The sequence below is a fragment of the Pleurodeles waltl genome, chromosome 11, assembly GCF_031143425.1.
Source record: "Pleurodeles waltl isolate 20211129_DDA chromosome 11, aPleWal1.hap1.20221129, whole genome shotgun sequence".
Lineage (NCBI taxonomy): Eukaryota > Metazoa > Chordata > Amphibia > Caudata > Salamandridae > Pleurodeles > Pleurodeles waltl.
Window position 1 is genome coordinate 478,022,529 of NC_090450.1, and position 27,246 is coordinate 478,049,774.

A 27,246-nucleotide genomic window follows, 5' to 3' on the forward strand; every position below is an offset into this window, starting at 1 on the left:
AAGATCCAGGTGTTTGAAATGTTAACTCCACTCATTTCAGCTCTGAAAGTGAGACTTACAATGTCTGTAGATGAACAAACATATCACCAATCGTTAAACATATTTAGTCCTCTTTCTTAATATGTTGGCTGTTTTTTCATACGAGTTTGAAACCAAAAATAGAATATTATTATCAAATTATTCTTTTAGATGCTCTTTGCAGCAAATTGACTATGCTGTGAGTTCACAAGGAAAATACATGACGAATAATATTTTCAATTCAACTGAGCTTTTTGGCAAATAGCTGCTCTTTTGATGTAGTGTGTTTCAAAAGAGTACAGCTTAAGTGCCTCTATATTTGGTTGGTTAAAAAAATAACGGTGAAACCCTCCTTTAGAAATTCATTAGCATGGCATGTATGTGTTTTCTCTATGTCGTTAGTGGCTAATGCTGTGTCCATGAAACTCTGTGTGAAAGAGAGTCCGACACACGGCCCTAACCAAAGAAACGTCACTAGATATATAATATGAGCAAAGTAGAAATACAATATTTTATTATTAAGGTTTCAAATAATGTCAGTAATTCAACAGACATTTTAAAAATCCAAAACGTGTAAGAAAAATCATTTTTGAACGCAGGTTACTGGCCGATTATAAGAAAGTATTGTTTAAAAAACTTTGTGCACCACAACAAGATACAAAAGTAGGATCATAAATAAAACTTTACAAATTAAGAAAAAAGAAAAAATATGCACCTTCTTTTCATATTTGGTTAGTACTTTAGAAAAATAATATATTTATATAATCTGAAAATAAGTTGTTTCTTCAAATAAAAAGGACGAATTGATTCACTTGTTCTGTGAGTGCTCAAAAAACATGAAATCCTAGAGAGAATAGGACAAGATACAAATAGTTAGTTTAAGTATTTAACAAAAAGCATTGTTCATACAGTTATCAAATAGGTTGCTAAGCATCTGATACCCAAAATAGTAATAATTTGTTTTCGTCAATAGTGTTGATAATTACTAAGAACATATTGTGACGCACAAGGCGAAAACAGCTAGTACATATTTTTTGAGATTTCAAGGTGGAGGCGGCCCCTCCACTATGGTGGAGGAGCGTCGCCCCAATGCTAATAAGGCAGCCGAAAAATTAAATGCATTTTATTTTTCTGCTGTCTAGGGTGGGGTGGGGCCAGCTGGGTGGAGAGTTCTAAGTGTGCATGTCAGTTTGGTCGACCTCGGATGGATGGCAAAACTGACACCACTACTCTGCCTCCCAGAGTCATTAGCAAATAGTTTCCTTTTTTTTAAAATCAGACTCCAGTGGTATAAGTCGGTGCCCATGTTGGACAATAGGTGATGACACAATTAATTACCAGTAATCTAGATTATTTTTGAGTCCAGGTCTTTTACATTATATTGCTTACATAGATGAGGTGAGTATGCCACTGATAAAGGAAAGACTGAACTGAGGTGATCAGACCATGGTACTATCCAAATAGAAATAGAATTACATGAGCATTTGCATGTAATGCACACTAGAATGGTCATGCAGAAGGAGGCAGTAATATTCACATCATCAGAAAAATAGCAGTAAGTGACCTATTGCTGTTGCAGGGAAATACAAGCTGGTTCTCTGGTGAGTGCAGACAGGAATAAGGCCTATTTTCACTAAAAGGACTTCTGCGTCTTGTCTTCTTCATACCAGCGACCAAAGTATAGTGCAGGAGCACAAGCCACACATCCTGAAAAGATTTCACCATCAGCAGAACTTACCATATTTTTCACCATCTAGTCTGTCATTCTCTCTCCTCAGTGAAGGAAATGGTACATTTTTTTATACAGAGAGGAGATATGGCTTCACAGCCAGAGCTGTCTACTTTGAAACTGCAAACTATGTTTCAGCCTGAACCTAGGGTCAACATCCTCTGACCCTGGGCAAGTCACTTAATTTCCCTGTACTGTTAAAAAGTGTAAGGCAATATGGTTCTCATGTAAAATGCTGTAATGTACTTGGGCCAAGCTCGCACTATATAAAACTGCAAAAACCATAAATATTTAATTTAATAGAATTGTACCATGCATGGAAAGGTTTAAAAAAATACATTTATCTGTGCCTTTTTAAAAACCATTTGAAAAAATACATGGACATATTAAAGCCATTACATTATTCTTTGCCTGATTTAGGGTCTCATTATGAGTTTGGCGGGTGGATCACCAGACCACCATGCCAGCAGTTCTTTGAAAGACGCCAGCCCGATGTTTTTTGGACCACCCACTTCCCCCTCCATAGAGCTGAACCCCATGGGGCTCTCCATTTTTGGCCTTTTACTTGCTACACCACCAAGCTTTCCATGGCAGTGGGATCGCAACTGAAAGCTTGGCAGTTCTGCAGGTCCTAATGGCCAAGGAGGTCCCAATGCTGGGATCTCTAACACTGACCAGCACAGTCATGATTGCCAGGTTCCCGCCATACTGACTATGGCAGTGCCAGTGGACCGTTAGCGGTCTTTTAGTGGTCAGACCTCCAAACTCATAATCCAGCCGTCTGTCTGCCAGAGTTGCGGCAGTCAGATCGCCACTGCTGCCATGGCAGTCCACGGACCTCCAAACTCGTAATGAGGCCCTTCGGTTTATTGTAAAGACTAATACGTATTATGAGATGGGTGGGGGAGCAGTATTTGTTACTTAAAGAGGAGAACGTGTCTGAAGAGCAGGAACAATTATTTTTTGGGAAAAGCAGACACTGCTTTGAACGCGGAAGGAACAGTGCGTTACAGTATCAAGGTGGAGAAGCAAGACAGCTGTGTTGAGCATTAAGGAAACTCTCAGATATCCGGAATGAACTATTGTCTGGAATGTGTTTTCTCAAAGAAAATGTAATGGTGACAACTTAGAGGATAAGCATAACAGTTAACACATTTCATGAAAACAGACCTTTCCAAATGTACCACCTAGGAATCCATTTATAGTGCTTTATAATGTTCCTTAACACCCTGAGTGTTTTTAGGCTCAGCTTCGTCTTTACATGTGGACTTCCCCACATCTGAGGGGGTGTTTACTGTGGACACTATGTAACGTAACTGAGGGAGGCTCCACGCAAACTACATCGAGGCACCCCCCCTCTGGAATCAGTCAGGAGCTGCCAGGCCAGGGAACTTTTCTGAGGGGACCCCTGGTGTTCGACCCTAGCCCCCCCCCCTTTTCCCCACCGGGGACTGCAGGGGACTATGTTACAACCTGGACTGTGGACGAGTGATACAGTCAAACCCCAAATTCATCTCTGCGTGCACTGAAATAAAATAAAATAATAAAAAGCAGACTTACTATAAGGAAGCAGGCTCCAAACACTGTAGCTTTAGTTTTAATATCGAGATCAATTGGGAATTGAACGCCAAAGTTGTCAGCATCTGTGAAGGCCTCTCTCAGCATTCCAGTCCACTGCTTGGATATCTTCCCAACTACAGCTGTTTCATCGAGTGACGTCACCTAGAGTCGTAAAGAACGAACAAAAACATCAATTAAGTCTAGCTAACATTTGCAACCTGCATATTAAGATTTTCTAAAACATGTTTCTTTTCCTCCACTCCCAGCGTCATTACCATATTCTATTTTGTCGTATTTGTACTGCTTTTCTATACTTTTAAAATTAATTATCGTTCTCTGTTGACACCCCTAATCCTTTTGCTCCTATCCTTGATCCACTTTTGCATAAGAAAATAGAGCTTCCCAAGAAGAGAATCCTTGGTAAGTTAAAACATTCATATAAACAATTATTCCTCTTAGAGCAATAGGGCTGTAGATCTGCAAAATAAACATTTGAAAAATGAACAACAAAAGCGGTTGAACAAGAACAGTTAGAAAAAACATGGAATAATTCAGCAGTTGTATTAGTTATAAATGTTTGCAATAGGTGATAACGTGAAGACAAAACGTTGTTGTGAATTGATTGCGATAAGGCGAAAGTGCCAAAAACATCAATAAAGTTTTCAATTGACTCTTCGAGAAAATAAAGACAAGGGGCTAAATATTTCAATGTCTACGCCAATTTGGAAAGTAACCACTCGTAGGTAATTTACGTATCGAGCCCATAGGCAAACAATGATGAAGGCATCATTAAGACGACGTATTGAATCTGGTGATGCGTCTGCAAAAAAGAAATTGAAAGCAGGACGGCATTTACGTAGGGTGCAAACTGAAGCTCTGTGTGCTATAACATTAATATAAATGAGCTTAAAAGCAGTTGATAGATAAAATTATCCTAATGTGATTTGGAGCAGGGTCTGCTCAAAATTAAGATGGGCCGTCATATAAAGTTAAAATTCAGTGAGGAAACCGTTTGGCAAAATAATAGTTCACTTCCAATTGTCAGTAAAACAAACAAGCACTTGCAAAGCAATAGGTCTCGCATATTTCGAACAAGTTAATTGTCATCTTTTGACAACAACACACACGAGCAAAAACAAAAGAAAACATGAGAAGAAGCTGAGAAAAAACAATGTAGCAAAATAACAGAAAGTTAGCTGTAAAAAAATAAAAACGTTTCAACTTTGGGCCTGCTGGGCACGTTTTTGCCAGTCACAAGCAGTGCTTAATTTGTAAATAAAAAGGTGCCGGTGCCCAAAGCTCTCCTTTTAAATACAGGGCTACTGCAATTAAATGTGGGACCATGGAATACTGAGGCAGCATAATCCCGAAGCCATCTCGGGCCTCTTCAATCCATTTAAATCCACTTCCTGCCTCTTCAGCTCACTCTGCAGCTTTCTGCTTTCTCCCATTGTGACGCTTTTTCATTTTTCTCTTCCTCTGTCTTTCCCATATGTGTGTTTTGCTCACAGTAAATGTTTGAAGCAGAAAAATAAGCGCCGGCCCTCAAAAATAATTGCCGGTGCTCAGCACCGGAAACAATAAGCGCAAGTTAAGTACTGGTCTCAAGCCTATTTTTTGCAGGGTACTCAAAGTTAAAAACAACAAATAGTACCTTGATCACATCGGGAGCAACGGACGTGCAGTAATTAAGTTGCATCAATTAGTGCGTGATCCCTGCTCCACACAGAGAAACGGAAATGATGTAAGAAATGTATTGATGAGTTACGAGGGTATAAAGAAGAGTGCCACTCAAATCAACAAATGGCGAGCGACAGGTGGGCTCCAAGCCCTTTACTGAACACAATAGAGTCTTGCGTGCAAGACGCATGTGCTAGCGCATGCCCTTGCTGACTCAACCCTAAAAGGTAGGCCTACCATGCTCTCATTCTGGTACGGGAGGGTACGGACTTCTGCTCGGCTTATCTGTGATAACGTTCTAATCAGAAGGGTATCCACAAAAAAGCTGCACTGCCCCGCAGGGAATGAAGAATAGAAAGTCACCTATAGTCACTGAAGGATCTGATATAGGGTACTTTGCATTTTTCAAATATATATTTAGCCGATTTAAAGCCCTATTCTTTTAAAGGGAACCATTGCTTATGTACATACCGCAATCCCTTCTCTGTCACACGACCGTTCTCTAAGTTTCCGTTTGTCAAATGATTCTCATAACGAACTTTCAGCACCTATATATTTAGTTCAGTGTTTGAAGCAGCACAGGATGACAGAGTGCTTTGCAGTTGGATAGAATTGTAGCTGTACACGTAACAGTGACATATTAATATTGTAGGAGAGAAATGTTTAGGATTGCCTAGATCCGAATGATAAGTGCATTTAAGATCTACGAAAAAAAGGTGTTTGATGCTTGTCATGAAAGCAAAGCTAAAATAATCTGTCTGCTATGCATTGGTAGATCATTCCAATACTTTGGCACAAATACAGAAAAGAAACTTTTGAAGGTGAAGGTCTTTTCACCTCTGGATGTATCCAACTTGAACAAAGTCATTACTTTTGAAGAATGCTTATTTTAGAGATCTGGAGTTTTTGAGATAAGAATTAGTGGTATTTAGAGGGTGTATTTGTGGAGTTTTGTATGCAGAAGGGTGTTCCAGGAGAAGCTAAACTAGAAGTGTGATGCACACAAATCTTTTTGTATTCAAGGTTAGTTGGGTTGCTTTGAGGGTAGATAGGTGAGATTTGGTAGGACCTTTCAATAGCACTTTTCCCTAATCATAATCAAACAATATCTCGTATTTAGATTTCCAACTTATGGTCTTGTTTTGAACGTACACATATTTCAGTTAAACACTGACTGAAAGGAGGACATGAGGGGTGATATTACAAGAGCTAAAATGAGGGCTGAAATTTTGGGTGAAAGGAACAATTTCATGTTCTGAAAGTCATTTAAAATTTGAAATGCTGACTTGAAAGTGCGTTCATTCATTAGAATAAGTAGAGCACTATTCCTTCACGTGCTATATTTATTTTGCCTCTTATTTGTTATCAATTATATACCATATATTTATTCATGTTTAGTATTGTTTAGAATGAAAAGACCTCCGGTGTGGTGTCTGGGCATTTCCTGAGTAGAATAATTAATACGGTTAAATAAAGAGAAAGGGAGCAAATACCACATTACTCACAATTACAGGGTGTTGATGGAGAATACATCATGTTTGGACATAAAACGTATATGCACAAAAAACATAAGACAGAATGACAAGCAACTGCAGTGGAATCCAAATGAGGAAAGTAAAACCCCATTGTTGCAAAGTAAGATTTTAAGACATTAGGAGGACATAGACGGGAGGCGTCTTCCAAGCTGGAGACATTACTGGTGCCAAAGATCAGGGTGCAAGAGAACTCCAATTCTAAAGACACAGCCTGAGAAAGTCTGTGCCATGGTGCAGTGCGTGATAAGAAATATAATACTGTCACTCAACACATGTGGATATTTGCCATTCCTTTTTTAAACATATTTTTATTGAGCCGTTACAGTTTTACAGGAGTAATTGGAAACATGCTGCACCAATGATTGGCAATTTGTGAAAGCCTTAATACCGAGTTCAATAGCAAATGTTTACCATCATCTAACATAGTGAAATCACCAACAACCAAAGACAATAGAACAAAAGTGTAGATGACACATTATAATTCTCTTTGTGTTACATAGTGTCTGGTGATGATGGATAGGGAAACCTGTCAATAGAAGCCGAATAAATGAGCATTTGCCTCTCAGCAAACTGTTAGTGCAGGCACTGAGTATATCATTGATGAAGAGGAGGTGTGCCTGAGGGTGAGGAAGAGTGGAAGTTACAGGGAAAGGAGGAAGAGAAAAGAGGCCACCCAGTATGAGGTGTGTGAGAACATGTCCCTTTTTGCTTGATGAATTGTATTGCTGTTATTTTTAATCTGCACACTGGGACACTACTTTCCAGTGCCCAGTGTATGTGCTGTGACCTCTAAAACATTCAGAAATGGGCTAATCTCAGACTGTCTTATTTAACATTTGTATAAGGCCATTGTATGTGGTGCAGAAAATACTCTTGCACATACTAATATTAAAATGTCACCTGTCGTCTGCAGCACTTTATTGTGCCATCCACTTGTGTGACAAGGAAAACATGGCATCAGGCCTACTATTTTAGTTTGACTGCTGCAGTACGACCTGTTAAAATAACACTTTTTAATAGGTAAAACTCTCCCTTTTAAAGATTAAGGGGGTTATTCTAACTTTGGAGGAGTGTTAATCCGTCCCAAAAGTGACGGTAAAGTGACGGATATACCACCAGCCGTATTACGAGTTCCATAGGATATAATGGACTCGTAATACGGCTGGTGGTAAATCCGTCACTTTTGCGTCACTTTTGGGACGGATTAACACCTCCTCCAAAGTTAGAATAACCCCCTAAGTCTATGTAAGTCTTATAGTCCACAAGGTAGGGTGCATGGTATTTATTATTGTAGAGAATGTAAAATAATAATGTAACTATGTCCCTACAGTGATAAGGGTCTACAGACTATTCACTATGGCAGGCCTAGCTGCCCTACATAGAGTAAAGATTAAAATGCTGATACGTTATCGCTTAAATGGGACCAGCTAGAAAAATAATTAAAGCTCTATTTTTAATAGCTAATAAAAATCAAATTTTATGGTGAATTCAGCTTATTAATACATATTAAGGAAATGTAACTTCTAGAAAGTTACCCTTTTCTTGCTTAAACTGCCAATAGGCTAATTAGCATTATTTTCTGAAAACTCCAAGCCTGAATGTATGTTGCAACAACGCATGCTGGAACCATCCATGCCTAAACAACGCGGTCGGAACAACGACCACGTTGTTACCACTAATGCCTTTACCACGAATGCCTTAACAACTATTTCTTGTTGTAAAGGCATTCCTGGTAAAGGCATTAGTGAACGGCATGCGTGGTTCCAGCATGCGACCCCTCCTGGCTCCCCACCCCTAAAAGTTACAGTGACCCCCCACAGCCAGCCCCTAAAACCACCCCAACCTCCCACCCCGCCCCTAAAATTACCCCGACCCCCACCCCGAGACCTAAAATTACCACGACCCCCAACCCCGCACCTATAATCTAAAACCACCCCAAACCCCCACACCGCCCCTAAAATGACACCGACCCCCACCCCTAAAACCACCCCAACCTCCCACCCCTAAAACCTAAACTACCCCAACCCCCACCCCACCCCCAAAAAGTAAAAATACCCCAGACCCCCACCCTGCCCCTAAAACTAAAAAATACCCCGACCCCCCACCCCTGAAACTAAAAAAGCCCGACCCCCCGCCCCAGACCTAAACCACCCCCAAAAACTAAAAATACCCTGACCCCCACTCCGCCCCTAAAACTAAAAATGTGCGTGGTTAGGCACATGCGTGGTTGAGGCCCCGAACAAGGAAGTTGTGGATAACGAAAGCGTTGTTCCGCTTTTGTTTTCCACGACTTCATTGTTCGGGAGTCATGCTTTGGGGTGCTTCCCTTCAAGCCTATGTTCAGCATTAGGAGTGGTGTGAAAGAAGTAACAGCATTTACAACAATGCAAGAAGAACAACATGCCTTTACAATGACATGTGACAACGAATGCGTCTTTACCGTGAAAGTCTACAACTTTTTTTTTTACCACTGATATGCCTTTTCCGAAAACTACTTTACAACAAAAATGTAAGCATTTCACGGGCAAAATTATTTTATGTATGTATGTATTTTAGGGCAAGGCTATTATTAGGGTTTAGGGTATAGTTTTTTGGGTGGTAAGGAGTTTTTACGGTTTAGGGTGGGTATTGGATGGAAAAGATACTTTTAGGGTTCAGGGTGGACATGGGTTTTAAGGTGGTAACAGGTTTTAGCATTTGGGCGGGGTATGGGTTTTAGGGTTTAGGGTGGATATGGGTTTTTGTGTGGCAAGCATATTTTGGGAGTTTAGGGTGGATATGGGTTTTAGGGTGGTAAAGGTATTTTAGGGTTTAGTGTGAGTATGTTTTTTTGGTGGCAAGGGTGATTTTAGGGTCTAGGGTGGGTATGGGTTTTTAGGTGGCAAGGATATTTTTAGGGTTTTGGGTGGGTTTGGGTTTTTGGGTGGTAAAGGTATTTTTAGGGTGGGGGTAAGTTTTTCGGTGGCAAGGGTGTGTTTAGGGTTTAGGTTGGTTATAGGTTTTTCGGTGGCAAGGGTAATTTTAGGGTTTAGGGTGGGTATGGGTTTTTGGGTTAACAGGGCAAGACATATATAATAATATACAATATATATGTATATATATATGTATATATATATATATATATATATATATATATATATATATATATATACCCACACACACACACACACACACACATTATTAGAAATGGGGTTTCTAGTTGGCAGAACTAGGCACCCTGACCAAGTAGGGACCACAATCCTAGAGCCTAGTCAGGGTAACTCAGGCACACACACAAAATGTATCTGTGCTCATCCTCTGGTAGCTTGGCACACAGCAGACAGGCTTAACTTAAAAAGCTATTTGTAAAGCATTTGTGCAACACTTCAAACAGTAACACAGTGAACACACCACAAAATGACTCCACATTAGTTTATAAAACAGATTATGATTTCATACATAAAACAAGTCCAAAATGACACAAATCAAATAAGTAGATCCTGAAATATAAATTTTTTAAGATTAAGGTTCAAAATGGCGTATAGAAATGCCCTAATATGTCCTGGTCATATTGGACCGGGACAAAGTCACATGTTCAGGCTCACTGTGATGGAGCGAGGGCCTGCTACAAGGGCCCACTTGGGCCTGCTGAACACAGTACCTTAAATCCTGTTGCGCGGTCTGCGCTGCATTGCTTCGCATTGTTCCTAGGAAGTTGTGTGGCGAGGCTTTGAAGGGTTTGACATTGCTGTGCATCAGTTCTGATAGGCTGGCAGCTGTGCGGCAAGGCTTTGCTGGGCTTCTCGTCGCCCAGCATCAATTCAGGTGGAGCAGGCAGCTGACAGTAAGGCTTTGCAGGCATCATGTTGCTTCACAGCGGTTCTGATGAGAACCACAGAAAATGGAGCACCTTAGGCCCATTTTTAAAGGTTCAAGACTGGGGGCACCACTTGGCAGGGTGGACCTACAGATGGCAGAGTCCATGTGCTGTTGCAGGTGAGTTGTCTCTGAGACTGCAGAAGAACACTGGGCAAGCCAACAAGCTCTTGGAAATTATTGGGTGCAGGGATGTTGAGCGCAAGTCCATTCCTTCTCACTTCAGGAAGGAAGCAGCAGGAAGCAAGCCAACACAGCAAAGCAAGTAGCAAAGTGGAAGTCCCTACTACAACCCAGCAGCCAGCTGGCCAATGCAGCAATGCAGTTGCAGAGTGGCAGTTCTTCCTGTCAGCACAGCAGTCCTTCTTCCTTGTAGAGTGTCCTTAGCCCCAGTAGAGATCTGATTTGGTGGGGTTTGGGGTCCAGCATTTATTCTTTGGTGCCCGGGTTCTAGAAGGTGGGAGAAACTTCCAGACTTTCCTTTGAAATCCACCAGGTCCCTGTCTTGCCCTCCATGGCTTTAGCCACTCTACAGGGGGTTATGCAGCCCTTTGTGTGAGGAGAGGCACAGCCCTATTCAGGAGTAAGCATCAGCCACTCCCGCCGTTCTAGCTCAGGAAGACCTATCAGCCTGGTGATGGTCCATCAGTATGCAAATGTCACACCCAAGCTCCCTTTGTGTGTGACTGTCTAGAGGGAATGCACAAAGCCGAGCTGTCAACAACCCCAGACATGTATTCAGAGACAGGCTGAGCCATAGAATGGTTAAAGTAAAAAAATCCCAAGTTTCTAAAAGCGGTATTTTCAGACTTTCAATTTCAAATCTGACTTCACCATAAGTTGGGATTTCAAATTGTTCTCCACAGACTCCAAACTCCATATGTCTATCTTTTCCTAATAGGAAATTACACTTAAAAGAGGTTTTAAGATAATCCCAATGCTGCCCTATGGGAAAGATAGTCCTTGCAATAGTGAAAAACTAATTTAAGAGTTTCTCACTATCCGGACTTTTTAAATTTAAAAGTGCATGTTAAACTTTTTAAATACACTGCACCCTGCCCTTGGGGATATACTGTGGCCTAACTTAATGGTGACTTACAAGTAATAAAAAGGAAGGTTTGGGCCTGGAAAGTGGGTACACTTGCCAGGCTGAAATGGCAGTTTAAAACTGCACAAACAGGCTTTGCAGTAGCAGGCAGTGTTTGAAAGGCTACTATAGTGGGTGGCACAGTCAGTGCTGAAGTACCATTAATACCATTTAATTTTCAGGCCCAGGGCGCATATGGGGCATTTTGCCAGGGACTTATATTTAAATTAAATATGCCAATTGTGGAGAAGCCAATGTTACTATGCTTAGAGTACAAAGCTCCTTCACTTTAGCACTAGTCAGCAGTGGTAAAGTGCCCAGAATCCTAAAACTTAGCAAAAAGGAGGAGTCAGAAACACAGGAGGTCAGCGGGCAAAAAGTTAGGGGAAACCACGCCAAGGATACCAGGTCTAACATACACACTCACATCTATCTATCTATCTATCTATCTATCTATCTATCTATCTATCTATCTATCTCTTCTGTCTCTCTCTCTCCCTCTCTCTCTCTCTCTCTGTATATATATATATATATATATATATATATATATATATATATATATTTATACCCTTAAAGGAAACAAAGATTACAGAGACGTTATAGTTAGGCTCACATTTCAAAAATACAGAACAATAGAAAATTAGGTGTTATAGTCAGAGTTTTTTCAAGTAACTATGACTCGTGCCCTAAGGTAACTATAACTCATGCCCTCACCATGCACTGCTAATTACTCCAGATACTACTGCACTCATTACATCTTTTATAACATCACTGATAATATCACTGTCACATTTGCAATAACATTATTGATGAGAAAACTGTGCATGACGGGGCATGAGTTATAGTTACCTTGAGGCATGAGTTATTGTTTCTACTGTATAGTTACAGTCTGTGAGTGTCTGAGTGGGTTTGTGAGTGGGTGCTTGGGTCTCTTCTATGAGTAGGTGTATGAGTGTCTAAATGAGTGTCTGAGTGTGTCTGTAAATGTCTATGTGGGTGTGTCAGTAACTGTGTGAGTGACTCTGACATACCCTACAAGAGCCCATAGCTGTGCATGAAATATCTACCCAAGTGGGGTTTCTCCTGCCTCCCTGGATAAATGTCCAGTATGAATTTTACACTACAGCTGTGTAATGGAGCTCAAGGTAATGTCACTGTTGACCTTGTGTGCATTTTGGCAACATGATTGTTCCTGTTGACTATTTCTCTAGAATTCTGTGATAGCATGAATCCTCCTATAGAGAGGCCAACAATACTACAAAGACATAAATCTCCCCCAAACCAGGGTCATTCCTCTTATCTATATGAAGTAAGTGCTTCTTTATTTAGTAGAGTTGTCCTCATATTCCTCAGCATCAAGAATGTGTCATCAAAATTGGCATGAAACGCATTAGGGGGCCTTTGGGAAGCAGACCATCATCCTGGCAAAAGGAGGGAAGACATATCCATACTACTAAGGTAGATGGCATGGGGCCAAGTGGCCTAGGCTCCCAGGTGATTTGCACATTTGCATACTCTTAGCAATTTAAATGGAGACCATGTTATGTATGGGAAGGGGGGCAGCTATCTCTGCATGAGCTTGTTATTATTCGCAAAGTCATCAGGGAGTATCCTTGGCCCTGGATATTGTGAAAGCTGAATTAATTAATAATAAATCTACATTGATTAGTAACTAAGAATTGATATGAATTAAGCTAATTTAGAGAAGATGAGTGTCTGGAAAATGTGCCGACCTAGATGGTAACCATGACGTGTACAACATTAATAAAGAAATAATATTAAGTGTTTAGAAATAATATTCCCATATAGAATTTAAGGTATTATTGGACAATACTAATGTGTTAATTAAATGTATTTGCTTACATTTTATTAGGCATAGAGTAATTGTGAAATTATGGGCCTAGTCGACAAAGCCTCATGCTAAGCCTCATGCTATAAATAAATGTTCGGAAATGTTTTCTGTCTCAAGCAGAATTTTCTTGTTCTTTGTTCACATGGTGTTGACTAAATAGATTTGTAATATTGCAACGTTAAACTAGATGATGTCTTCAACTTTCTTGTGAGAACTGTCTGCTTAATGCGATGCACTAGCTACAGATACATTTGTATCTTTGGTGCTTGAGAAGCTGATATTCCCAGACATGACTATGGCTTCACTGACTGGAGTTATAATTGCAACTAAAAGTTACCTGACCAAAACTAGTGACAGGAACGGGAGAAGATAAGCTAATCATTGATGTGTGAAAGACTGTACAACTATATCACAGTTTTAAGAAATAATGTGTATTGGTTCTATTGCGAAAATTCAACATTCTGACCAATGACGATTCCAGAAATTACTTTGTAGATTTAACTTTTCCTGACTACACTTACTAGAACCAGAGCAGTTCCAGGTGTCCTTTTTTCCTAGTTTAACCTCATTGAGTAGCTATTATCGATTGTTAATGCTACTGATGCTGTTTCCTAGGTTTAATGCCCCTTCTAAGTTGGTTCAGTTAACTTAGAACTCAATCGAGGCTGAGCCAATCCCCTTCACTTCCCCTGCCAACTCTGACCAGATGGATGTCCAACTGACGAATAAGTCTCTGCTTGCTGATCCATTCAGGAGAGGTATGACAAAATAAAACTGTCTCTAATATAGATTTTTGTTCTGTTCTTTTAGGTACCAACTGCTATTTTTTTTAGAGCCACAGCTAGATATTTTCCAAATTTAACTTTTTTCTGATTTTCTTTTGCATGAAGGACACACATGCCATTTGAATTAGAGGGTTAGTTAGAGGGTCTATGTTCAACAAATATTATTAACAAAGAATTGATTTTATTTGTCTGTGAATGTCTAGCTGTATGCCATTTCTATTGTTCAACTCTTGTTGTTATTATTCTGTATGGTAACTCTTGAATGTTTAATGTTAAATGCTTTGGTTAGATTGAGTTTTTTTTCACCCTTTTTGTCAACCTGTGTTGTTTGTATATGTTTATCAGTTGGTATTAAGATTACTTTATGTGACATTAGCATTGTTAATCTAGGGAAATACATTTTCTAACTTTACGAAAAGGTATGGTTATTCAAGGTCAAATGGTCTATGGTGAGTAAAGTTTACTGATTCAAAGTTTCAGTTAATGATTTGTTAACTCAAGTTGTACTGTTGTTAGTTGGGTCACAAGGAAAGTTTGTGTCCATGGTGGATCACTCTTAAGTGAGTCAAAAGGTCCATCGAACCTCTAACGTGTCCCCTTATAAATAAATTACCAGAGACCAAATAAGGCCAGATGTGCTCACGATATACAAATATGGATTTCCTTAAATTTCTCTTAAACCTGTGAATGGATTTACACCAAGTAACAGAAAGAATAATCTGTGTACCGAAAGCAACCTTTCTGCCAAATTTGGTGTAATTCCGTCCAGTGGTTTGGGCTGCGTTCATGCTCAATCCACCAACATAATTTGTTATCTGCGATACAATGATATGTTAAGTGTGAATGACCAAGTGAGGAGCCCAAGCTCATTAATTTGCTAGTTTAGTTGCCATGTTTTTATCTTTTCCACAAAGTGCGCCTACTAATTACGCTGTAACCAAAACATTTCTTCGCAAGTACTCTTTTCCCCCATTGTATCTATTGCTGCTGGCAGTTAGTTAATATCAGCCAATTTTCTTCTGCTTTTGATGTACTATCATACATGCCATTGACGGAACCACCTAATCATTCAATGGCCAGTTACCTTCCACTAGTTTCTGTGTGTGTGATTTCGATACCATGCCGGCCCTCGAGAAATTAAACTCGGGATCTCTGTTCATTTTCTGCTTGCACGCGTGTGATTCGTGCAGTCTTTCCTGGTGAGTGTAATTCTACATTTTCTTTTTAGCCAGCATATGAAATTTGCTGTAAACTAGGTTACGTCAATGTGAACTGTAAATTGGCGGGCGTGTGTGTGGGAGGGGGTCCTCAGAGCTAGTAAACAAAGCAACTGTGGAAGCGCACAGGCAGGGCAAGCCACACGGCACACCTGTGTCTTAAAAAGCGCACACACATTCTCTCGCACATAATCTGACACTCATTCTTACAATGAAACACACGCTCATTGCCATGCTTTCTCTCACTCATGCAATCAAAACACTGTCGAACAACTGCATCCTCTCTCCGATATAGGCGATTTCTGTCACACTCAAATACGGACATGTTCACGCTTTTCCAAGCACATTCATGCAAATCAACATATCTAAGAACACACAGTGCCTCTTTTTTACGATCGGCCAAACCCTTACGCCATGGGTACTCGCAAAAATGTCCTCAGGGGCCACAAAACACTGTCTGTGGCATGCCCGAAGGCCGCACTGATGCCAGTAAGCGAGAGTAGGGAAGCTGATGGAAGGTGGGCACAAGGGAGGGGGGGGGGGGGGGGGGGCGCAAAGCAAGGTAAAACGCTCATGCATTTAAACACTTTTTTGAAGTTTGCTGACAGTTTATTGTGTTCTTCCATGTCTAGTGCAAGATATCTTTAAAACAAAATGTGTTCCTAAAGATGAGTTGTCTAGGCCACTTAGTTAATGTGCATATAAAGGATTCCCATTTCACAGCTTTCAGAGTTTTTCTGCTTTGTCAAGTGAACGGCTTCTGCTCACGAGCGGCCCACAATTAAAGGTCAGGAGGGCCGCATGCGCCCTGGGCCCTACTTTGAGTATCCCTGCCTTACGCAAACACTCACACACATAGTTTAAAGACTGCTTGAGTCATACCCTCCTACACACAGTCAGTACACACGTACCCCTCCACACACTTCCTCGTGTACGCTATCTCATACATTTTCTCATACATTCTCAGAGACAGAACCTTACACACATCGAATCACTTTACACATATACACTTTTACACACATTCTCACTCAATAAGTCAAAACTCTCTCTCTCACACACACACACTAACACAAGCGTGCAAGAGAGGATTTCTCAGCCTCCTTTCGCCTGCCCAGTTACACCCAGGTCTGGGCATGGGAAGTAGTGACCGCCCCTGACCGGCCTGACTGGGTGACCTGACCTTGTAATAAAAATAATACAAGTACTGCCCACTTATTTACATAACAAGCTTAATTATCTCACGGGGCTTGTGTAATAGCTGTGGTTGCTGGTTGCTGCCCCTCTCATTGTCCTCATTCTTAAATAACCTAAAATGGATGAGAAACTGAGTCAGTCCTAGCGAGTTTAAAGTCGATGAACTGGCTTTAAAAAGATATTGTAGCGGGGACATTCACCACACTGAGCTTTCTCATTGAGATCTAAAAGTGGCATTTCCAGGTTGCACATAACATTTCCAGGTTGCGCATCGATGTCAGTAGCTGGTGCATGCTCGATCTGTGTTGTTTCACCATTATTCTGAATTTTGTAAGGACACATTAAGTCAAACCTTAGCGAGACTAAACTTGTTATTTGCAGATAACACACAGATTAAAGCAGGGGACACATAAGCACTCCAAGCTCTGGTACCCAGTACCTGCTCTGTCAACAATAAACCACTGAGCTTCTTGACCGGGGCTCATTGTAGGGTATTAATGGTTTCTGCGCAGGTTTAGGACGCCATCTAGTGGTCATAGAAAGTGCAACTGCCACAGCATGTACAGGAATCTCTACAGCTACAAAATAACTTGCTTAGACAGAAGCAATAGGTGATATACATATATAGGCGATCTCTTGGATCTGCAGCTGTAGATATCTATATTTCTTTTCCCTTTAGTATCTCCTAAAGTGCTGAATGGATTTAAACCAAATAACAAAAAGCGTGCTTTCAGAACAAAAAGCTACCTTTTCGCCAGATTTAGTGTAATTCCATTCAGAGGTTTGGGCTTTTTTTGACCCACCTTTTTTCTCCACCCACACTTGACAGATTACCCTGCAACTTTCCATGTATAACACAGCCCTTGGACATACTTTTTTCTGGAAAATTTAATAAAGATTCACCAAACGGCACCAAGGATATAGCCATGTCAAAAATGTCAAAAAACACAAACACTTCTTTATTAGAAACTAGGGTCTAACTATATCCTAACTATAACTACCTACTGACAACTGCCAGTAGGTAATATATATATATATATATATATATATATATATATATATATATATATATATGTATACACACATATATATGAAAAAACTAAAGGTTACAGGGACGTTATCCTTAAGTTGATGTTTTACCCATACAAAACCATAGAAATTCAGCAGTTATAGTTATACTTATAGTTATACTTATCTTAAGAAACTATAACTTGTTGCCCAAAGTTACTTTCCGGTATGAGTTATAGTTTCTTCAGATAAATCTAACCATAACTGCTGAATTTCTATGGTTTTGTATTGGTAATATAGCAACATAACTTTAATGTCCCTGTAACATTTGTTTTTACAGTGAATTTCTATGGTTTGTGTAACGCACAGGTTAATACTTTGGTCAGGTTGTGGCCAACCAAAAAGAGCCTTGGTTTTCCTCTGGATTCGAGGAGGATCAGAGGAGGATTCAAGGAGGATTTGAGGATGATTTAAGGATCTGCACATTGATTGGAAAAAGGAAAATGAGCAATTGTTTGCCAATGAATAGTCCCTAATTTACCCCTCAATGTGTCCTAAAGGGGTCAGGATACCTGTATTCTGACCCATTATATGTTTTAGCATTGTTTTTATCCCACCCAAATGGCAGCCGCAACTTTTAAGTCAGGTTACAGCGCCAGACAATCAGGGTCTTGGCTTTCCTCTAAATCTGAGGAGGAACCAAGGAGGATCTGGCCTCTAGATATACAAATTTGTTTTTCCTTTAATAACTACCAAAGTACTGAACAGATTTATAGCAAACAACAGAAAGCTAAGTTACTGTTAAATTTGGTGTAAAGCAGTTTGGGCTGTAGTCGTGTTCAAAGCTACTACAGGAATTAACATGAGAAATTCACTTTTTTTACCACCCCCTTTTTCTCTGCCCCTGCTTAATGGATCACCTGAAAGTTACCACGCACAACAAGATTTTCCTTCATGCTTTGTTTTTTGGAAAATTTTGAGAAGATTCTTTAAAGGGCGCCAAAGATGTAGGTAGGAAAGTCAAAAAATACTTTTTCTATGGAAACTAGATCCGAACTATAACTACCGAGTGGTGACTGCCAGTAGGTTTTATATACATACATTATTATTATATATATATATATCCGAATATATGTGTGTATCTCCTCACTCTGTCCCCTTTCGGACTTGTGATCACCAGCATCGCCACAGAGTCGTCCACAGCCCAGGGATGATTTTCCAGCAGCAATTCTTTATTGGTGATAATAATTACACAGTGGAAACAAACCTAAAACCACACACACACACACACACACACACACACACACACATATGGTTAATACTTATCTACAATATTTTTACCATGCATATGTCTTTACCATGCATGCTTTTAGCACGAAAATGTAATATTTTACAGGTAAGCATGAACTCATTATACATATATATATCTTAAAAAGGGTTTATACTTACCTGCAAAATATTTACATATGTGTGGTAAAGGCATGCGTGGTAAACACAGATTTGTGGTAAAAAAAGTTGTGGTAAAGATTTTCGTTGTAAAGACGCATTCATTGTTCCGGCATCGTTGTAAAGGATTCTGGGGTTAAGGCAGTTGTAGTTAGGTCCCATTTCCACGTGAAACAGGTGTGAAATTCCTCCAAGGACCACAAAGTGGGCTAACCTCAATGTGCCAAGATGACATATTTTTGCTCAGTAGAATATGCAGGGAGGGGGCTGTCAAATCCTGCCTGACAGGTCTGTTGAGCCACATGAAACACTTGAAAGAAAGAGAATAGGATGCCAGGATAATTCTTATGTTTCATCTATCTGGCTGATGAAGGTTCCTGCTTTTGTGCTATCAGACTTCTGTCTGTGGGTTTGTTGTGGGTACAGTGTCAGCTTCAAATTGGATGTTACTGTTAGTTCTGGGTGTATACTGGTGATTAACATAATCCACTCCCCTTGCCTCCAGAGCCCAAGTGTAGTCTAGCTGAAGACTTTGCCAGTCCTGGCAGTGCCCTTGTCCATTGCATTCTGGGCTTGTTTCAAGTAAGGTAAACAGGAACTATTACAAAAGTAGGTAGGTCAGGGCCCGTGAACCTTTATTGGTTAGAGAGAAACTAGGAGTGTCTTAGAGTGCCCCTCACCTATAGGCTGGTGAACTGTATAAAGCTGGACACTTACCTAGACTTCCTCATAACACTGCTGGGCTTGCTAAAGGATACCAGGAAGACTTAACCTGTGGCTCTTGGCTTCTGTGAGCTCTGAGATGGACCTGAGGAGGTTCCACTCATTTCCACTTGCAATCCAACTTCAGAAAGATTTTCAAGGCTCATAAGGCTGATCCCCTAGGTGCCTTCAGTAACATAAACAAGCTGATAAGGACATTCCTGTGAAGAATCTCAGCTGATCAGTGACAACTGGACATGGACTGAGCTTTGCTGTTGTCATGAAGATAGGGCCCCCAGATACATTGCAAGAGTCAATTATTGTATCTACTTATACGATGGGGGACAAGGTCCAGCCTAAGAATTATAGTCCTATCTCACTTCTTGATTTAACTGCTAGTCATGGGCAGGATTCTGCTATATAGGTTGGAAAAATGGGCCGATGCTAAGAACCTTTCAATTGATACCAAGTATGGTTTCAAAATGGGTTTAGGTACTGTAAACCAGGAGTAAAATTTGAGTCTTATAATTGGCAAGTATGTTTTAGCTAAGAAGTGCCCGATTTATATGGCTTTTATGGACCTGACTGCCGCATTTGATCATGTAATTTATTCTGAACTTTGGACTATTATGGAGGAGATGGGTATTGAGGCACCAAGTATAAATTGTATTAGGCAATTATACTTGGCAGCGAGTGCCCGGGTATGTTTTGGTTGAGTGGGTGTGTGCACACAGTCTCTTAAAAACAAATGTGGGGTCAAGCAAGGATGCTTGTTGGCTCCCTTTTTATTAGGTTTATATACCAACAGAATAGATGGAGCTTTACTTAGCGAAGCTAGGCATGTCCCATTTGTCAGTCCCCACCCCCACCCAATCCTCCTCTATGCAGATGATGCATTACTCGTGGCTAGAACTGGGGTGCGCACTGCAGAGCCTGATAAGGGATTACACCATCTTCATGTCTGACTTGGGCTCAGGGGTGAATGTGGGTAAAACATACACCATGATTTGCGCAGAAGGCCAAAAAACTCCCCTTATTTACTACTGACAATTGTACAGTTACTGATTCTTCAATCTTTTGTTATCTGGGAATACTCTTTGATGCTAAGCTTACTTGGAAACTGATGATAATGACTAGAGCAGCTCTGTTGAAGAGATCAACTTTAGGACTGTTGAATTTCAGTAAATAACTTGGTGTAAAACCTATCCACGAGTTGCTTACCATGTATGTGGCTAAAACTGTGGCAATTGCAACCACGGGACGGGAGTATGGGGAATGAGGGATACCCATGAGAATCAGAGTGGCAAGGATGCCTTTTTGAAAAAAAGTGTGTTGGCTATCCCACGAAGTTACTCTAGCAGCGTATGCCACAACGAGCTGGGTTGCCCTTTTATGAATGATGGAATAAAACTCGCCCCTTTGCTACTTTGGCAGTCAATATAGAGAAGGGAACCTGCCAAGCTTGCACAATAGAGGACTGTTTAAGTCTTGATGCAGCCCTCAAGTTACCCTGTTCGCGTATGCAAAATCGACCCTGGAATCTATTAGGTTGGCGAGGCTCTTCAGTTCACTACAATTGTGTCTTTCGTTAAGTAAATTTGAGCTGAAACAGGTATTTTAGGCACATGTGAAATGGCAAGAGCAGAGCTACATGAAGATAAAACTGCTGTACGCTTATATAGCCAGTCTTCCTGATTTGTGGGCCTCCAGACTTATTAGATGGGTATTCAAAAAGTGCAACACCGTTTTGTGCTCACACGATTTCGCGTAAATTATTTTTCTCTTATACTTTCCGCTTGACTGTCATAATCCGAAGCAGTAGGGTCCTTGCGATGGCACATCTCCTCAATCCGACCTACACTTTATTTTCTTCTCACGGTTTTATATGACCTCAAGGGAAAACATATTGTTCCCCTTTTAAAAAGTTATAATTTTAAGCAATGCAGACCAGCACTTTCTTTAAAAAAAAAACCATAGAAGTCCCTATGCGCTGGTATGTGATGGCAATTTTTATTTGGCAATGTATTAAACTGAGGAAAAAACTGTAAATTAATTAGTTTATCTCTTTGATTTTTATGGCTCTATGATAAGTATTTTTTATTTGCATATTTTTTAGCTATTTGCATTCTCAATAATACTAGATCATAAATTGTCTATATAATGCAAATGTATAGAACTTTGAGGGGATTCCCAAAATGCACGTGTGTATTTACTGGGGAAAGACATTTGTGATTTTGCAGCTGGATTTGTAGGTTTTTCACAGCTGATCATTCTTTACAATGATTTACTTTGTACATTGTACTTTTATGCTATGTAAAAATAGTGAATAAAGTTTGATGGTGATGAATACTGCATAGAACTGTGACATAAGTGTTCTGATGTGGTGAATAGAGTGCATGTTTAGAATGTTGAGTTTGCGGTTACACTCAGAGGAATAAAGACCTGTAAGACCAAGCTCTGTGTGTGGCGTATTCATTTATGAGTATCCAGGCTGGGGAGGATGCTACAATTGGTGTTGAGGTAGGGGATACGTAACCCAAAGAACCAACAGGGCTCTCTCGGAGAGTCTGCTGTGGTCCAAGTGATTATCGACATGTGGCATATGTGGAGTCAATACTATCTTATCATGTCAATCAGGATTCCCAATGACCCTTGCCTTCCCTCGGTTCCCCACAAAGTAGAGGACATTGTGAAACCATTGATTAATAAAAACCTGAACTCCTCGCTGGCTAGCGCAGAGGTTTCACCCGAGTGGAAACTGGAAATCTGACCCCACTATGCTATTCAACCTCCGCCCCATCTCTCTCCTCCCCTTACTGAGCAAAATGCTCAAACAACTGGTCAAACAACAAGTAATCTCATTCCTGGAGCAAGAAAATTTGCTTTATCCAAGACAATCTGGTTTCCGCCCTAGACACTATACTGAATCAGCATTACTAGAAGTGCCAGACATGTTAAAACTGACGCTAGATGAAGGAAAAAAATGCAGTCTTGATTTTACTAGCTCTATCTGCTGCGTTCATTACCATCTTGCAAAACATCCTGCTTCATCGGATTAAGGAATGTGGTATCTCCAACCTTCCCCTGGTATGGATAATCAAATCTTTTCTAACAAGTCGGTGTCAATAGAACCTTTTTACTCTCCAGAAAGAAGTGTAACATTGGGTGCCACAGGTGTCCTCCCTCATCCCTGCTTTGTTTAATGTATACATGACCCCTTTATTTGCTTTGATCTCCTCTGTTGATTAGAAACAATATCCTATGCTGACAACATGCAGTTGATTCTTCTCTAAACAAAGCATCCATTGGATTTGAGCACAACTTCAAAAATTGTCTTACTAGGTCATCCGCTGGATGCAACGCAACCATTTAAAATATAACTTTGATAAAACAGAGATTTGGTTGTTTGGCAAGTCCAATTCCTTTGTGCCTGTTCAATAGTGGCTGGACTCTGCCCCCGCCCCCACCAGCCACTGTTGAGGTGGCAAGAAATCACAGCGTAAAATTTCACCCTGTCCTGTCTTTTCACCCCCAAGCTACAGCGGTAGCTGGCATGTGTTTTAACTTTATAAAATCTTTGAAACAATTCTTTGAGTATCTCCCATTGGCCTCAAGGAAGACAGTAGATTTTACCCTCATAACCTCCACATTGGACTACTGCAACAATAGCAAACTATTCACAAACTGCAGGTGGCTCAACATGCAGCAGCCAGATTAGTACTGAAACTTTCTAGACAATCATCTGCATCAACTGCACTTAAGGCCCTACACTTGCTCCTGTGCATTAAAGGGTCCTCTTCAAAATGCTTCTATTGACATTTAGAGCTTTTAGATTCACAGACTCAGATATATTGCATCTAGGTTCACCCATCACACAACCTCAAGAACACTTAGGTCGTCCTCACATGAAAATGTGAGGTGGGAAATCTTTCTCATTCCTGGGCACTTAAACATGGAACCAACTTCCCGGGCATCTCAGATTCACTGAATCTGAAGTAGCGTTCAAAAAGCAATTAAAAACATGCCTCTTCATCATCCCAGATGAGCTATGTTATTCACTTATCCTCTAATGGTCTATCTCCTACTGTCCCTCCCAGAATTTGACACAAGCAGGATGCCCACGTTAGCGCCAGGATGCTCCATGTGTGGAGTGGCAGAGTGCTTTACAAGTATAAAAACAAAAAAGGAGCCACTTCAGCCAGTGCCAAGCTTTCGTAGAAAATGGCCTTAAAGAGAAATTTGTGTTTTATTGGCCAGGAACCTGCTGGTGAGACCATGAAAAAAATACTGCGCCACAACACAACCCAGAGCTATAAGATACATTTGATGATAACACTAAAAGCAGCGATCACCAGGTACAGAGAAATGCTAGAGGCAGCAATAGTTGAGTACAAAGAAACGCAAAAGGCAGTGAAAACGTAATTAGCAGTGATAGGTGCGAGAGAATGCTGTGAGCAGAAGTAGATAATTACAGGGAAACATTAGAGGTGGTGCTAATCAGATATATTAAGTAAAGGGAGATGACCTCAGGACCAGACCCCAACACTCAAGTAAAAGTATGCAGTTTGTGCTTACATAGCAGTCAATCTTTCAAGAGGCACACCACCGAAGCTGCCGGATGGGGCTCAGAAAAACTCAAAAGTCTTCAAGAAGTTGAAGGGTTCCAACGACCGCAAAGAAAAAGTCCCAAGACTTTAAATTGTCAGCGATGACCCTGATGCCAGCATGTCGCAGGGCCTTAGCGATGGTGTGAATGAAGCAGGTCTCAGCGAACATCAGGCAGTGCCTCAGAGGACCCCGCTTTCAATGTCAGTAAGTTCCACAAATTGTTATCATGCTGTTTCCTTCTTAAAACCACCACTTCCCTTTGACAACACCTGTAGGAAAACGACTCCCTGTTACTGTTTCCCCCCACTTTTTGCCTGATATTGATGCTGACTTGACTAAAAAGTGTGCTGGGACCCTGCTAACCAGGCCCCAGCACCAGTGTTCTCTCACTAATAATGTACCATTGTTTCAACAATTGGCACACCCCTGGCACAGATAAGTCCCTTGTCAAAGGTACCAGTGATACCAAGGGCCCTGTGACCAGGGAAGGTTGCTAAAGACTGCAGCATGTGTTGTGCCACCCTAAGGGACCCCTCACCTAACACATGCAAACTGCCATTGCAGATTGTGTGTGTTGGTGGGGAGAAAAAGGCAAAGTCAACATAGCATCCCCGTCAGGATGCCATGCACACAAAATACTGCCTGTTGCACAGGTAAGTCACCCCTCTAGCAGGCCTTACCGCCCAAAGGCAGGGTGCACTATACCACAGGTGAGGGCGTAGCTGCATGAGCAATATGCCCCCACAGTGTCTAAGTCCATTCTTAGACATTGTAAGTACATGGTGGCCATATTAAGTATGTGGTCTGGGAGTTTGTCAAAACGAACTCCACAGCTCCATAATGGCTATACTGAATACTGGGAAGTTTGGTATCAAACGTCTCAGAATAATAAACCCACACTGATGCCACTGCTGGATTTATTAAAAAAGCACACAGAGGGCATCTTAGAGATGCCCCCTGCATTTTACCCAATCCTTCAGTGCAGGACTGACTGGTCTGTGCCAGCCTGCGACTGAGACAAGTTTCTGACCCCATGGGGTGAGAGCCTTTGTGCTCTCTGAGGCCAGAAACAAAGCCTGCACTGGGTGGAGGTGCTAAACACCTCCTCCCTGCAGGAATTCTAACACCTAGCAGTGAGCCTCAAAGGCTCAGGCTTTGTGTTACAATGCCCCAGGGCACTCCAGGTAGTGGAGATGCCCGCCCCCTGGACACAGCCCCCACTTTTGGAGGCAAGTCCAGAGGAGATAATGAGAAAAACAAGGAGGAGTCACCTACCAGTCAGGACTGCCCCTAAGATGCCCTGAGCTGAGGTGACCCCTGGCTTTAGAAATCCTCCATCTTGGTTTTGGATGATTCCCCCAATAGGAATAGGGATGTGCCCCCCTCCCCTCAGGAAAGAGGCACAAGGAGGGTGTAGCCCCAGACCTAAACACACCCTTAAATTTAGTATTTAGGTCCGACCCTGAGACCAGGAAATCAGATTACTGCAACCTGAAGAAATAAGAAGGACTGCTGACCTGAAAGCCCAGCAGAGACGACGGAGACACCAACTGACTTGGCCCCAGCCCTACCAGCCTGTCTCCATATTCAAAGAACCTGCACAGCGATGCATCCGACAGGACCAGCAACCTCTGAAGACTCAGAGGACTGCCCTGCACCTAAAGGACCATGAACCTCCCAAGAACAGTGGCACTGTTCAGAAACTGCAACAACTTTGCAACAACTTTAAAGAGACTCTCACTTCCCGCCAGAAGCGTGAGTCTGCACCCGACGCCTCGCAGAGAGGACTCGCAGGCAATTCCAACAACGTGGCCACCCTGAGTCGACCCCTCTGCTCCCCCACAGCGACACCTGCAGAGAGGATCCAGATGCTCCCCCTGACCGCGACTGCCTGGTAACGAAGGAACCCGATGCCTGGACCAAGCACTGCACCCGCATCCCCCAGGACCGAGAGGAACCACCTACCAGTGCAGGAGTGACCAGCAGGCAGCTCTCATCCTAGCCCAGTCGGTGGCTGGCCCGAGAAGCCCCCCTGTGCCCTGCCTGCATCTCCTAAGTGACCGCCGGGACCCTCCATTGCTTTCTATAGCAAACCCGACGCCTACTTTGCCTACTGCACCCGGCCACCCCTGAGCCGCTGAGGGTGTGTTTTGTGGGCTTGTGTGTCCCCCCCAGTGCTCTACAAAATCTCCCTGGTCTGCTCCCCGAGGATACAGGTACTTACCTGTAAGCAGACTAGGGCCGGAGCACCCCTGTTCTTCATAGGCCCCTACGTGTTTTGGGCCCTCCTTTGACCTCTGCACTTGACCGGCTCTGTGTTGCTGGTGTTGTGGCTTTGGGGCTGCCTTGAACCCCCAGTGGTGGGCTGCCTATGCCCAGGAGACTGACTGTGTAAGTGCTTTACTTACCTGAGAAACCTAACCACCAAACTTACCCTCCTCAGGAACTGTTGATTTTTGCACTGTGTCCACTTTTAAGGTAGCTTATTGCCATTTTAACCAAAACAGTGTGTACTACTGTTTTAAATCAAAGTTCTATACTTACCTGTGTGAAGTACCTTGCATTTTATGTACTCACCTCAAATCTTGAATCTTGTGGTTCTAAAATAAATGAATAAAATATATTTTTCTATATAAAAATTATTGGCCTGGAGTTAAGTCTTTGAGTGTGTGTTCCTCAATTATTGCCTGTGCGTGTACAACAAACGCTTAACACTACCCTCTGATAAGCCTACTGCTCGACCACACTACCATAAAATAGAGCATTAGTATTATCTAATTTTGCCACTATCAACCTCTAAGGGGAATCCTTGTACTCTGTGCACATTATCTCTCACTTTGAGATAGTATATACAGAGCCAACTTCCTACAACACCCAAAAATAATATGGTGATAGATGGACTGCCTGGATAGAACCTTTTGATGATTTCAGCAAGGCACTTGAGGAAGCAGATGACAAGAAGAGGATCAA

At 41.5% G+C, this 27,246-nt stretch overlaps 1 protein-coding gene across 5 annotated transcripts in view; it reads right to left on the reverse strand.

Moving 5' to 3' along the window:
* Positions 1–506: 506 nt before the first annotated feature.
* The window catches only part of LOC138265798 (phospholipid scramblase 1-like), a 194,405-nt gene continuing 167,665 nt past the window's right edge, over positions 507–27,246 (reverse strand). For all 5 annotated transcript variants that reach the window (XM_069213852.1, XM_069213849.1, XM_069213850.1 and 2 more), the window contains 2 exons: positions 3,308–3,469; positions 507–862 (listed from right to left, as the gene is read on the reverse strand). In XM_069213852.1, coding sequence (XP_069069953.1) covers positions 827–862; positions 3,308–3,469 — 198 coding nt within the window. In that variant the 3' untranslated portion in view covers positions 507–826. The remainder of the gene's footprint in view (positions 863–3,307; positions 3,470–27,246) is intronic.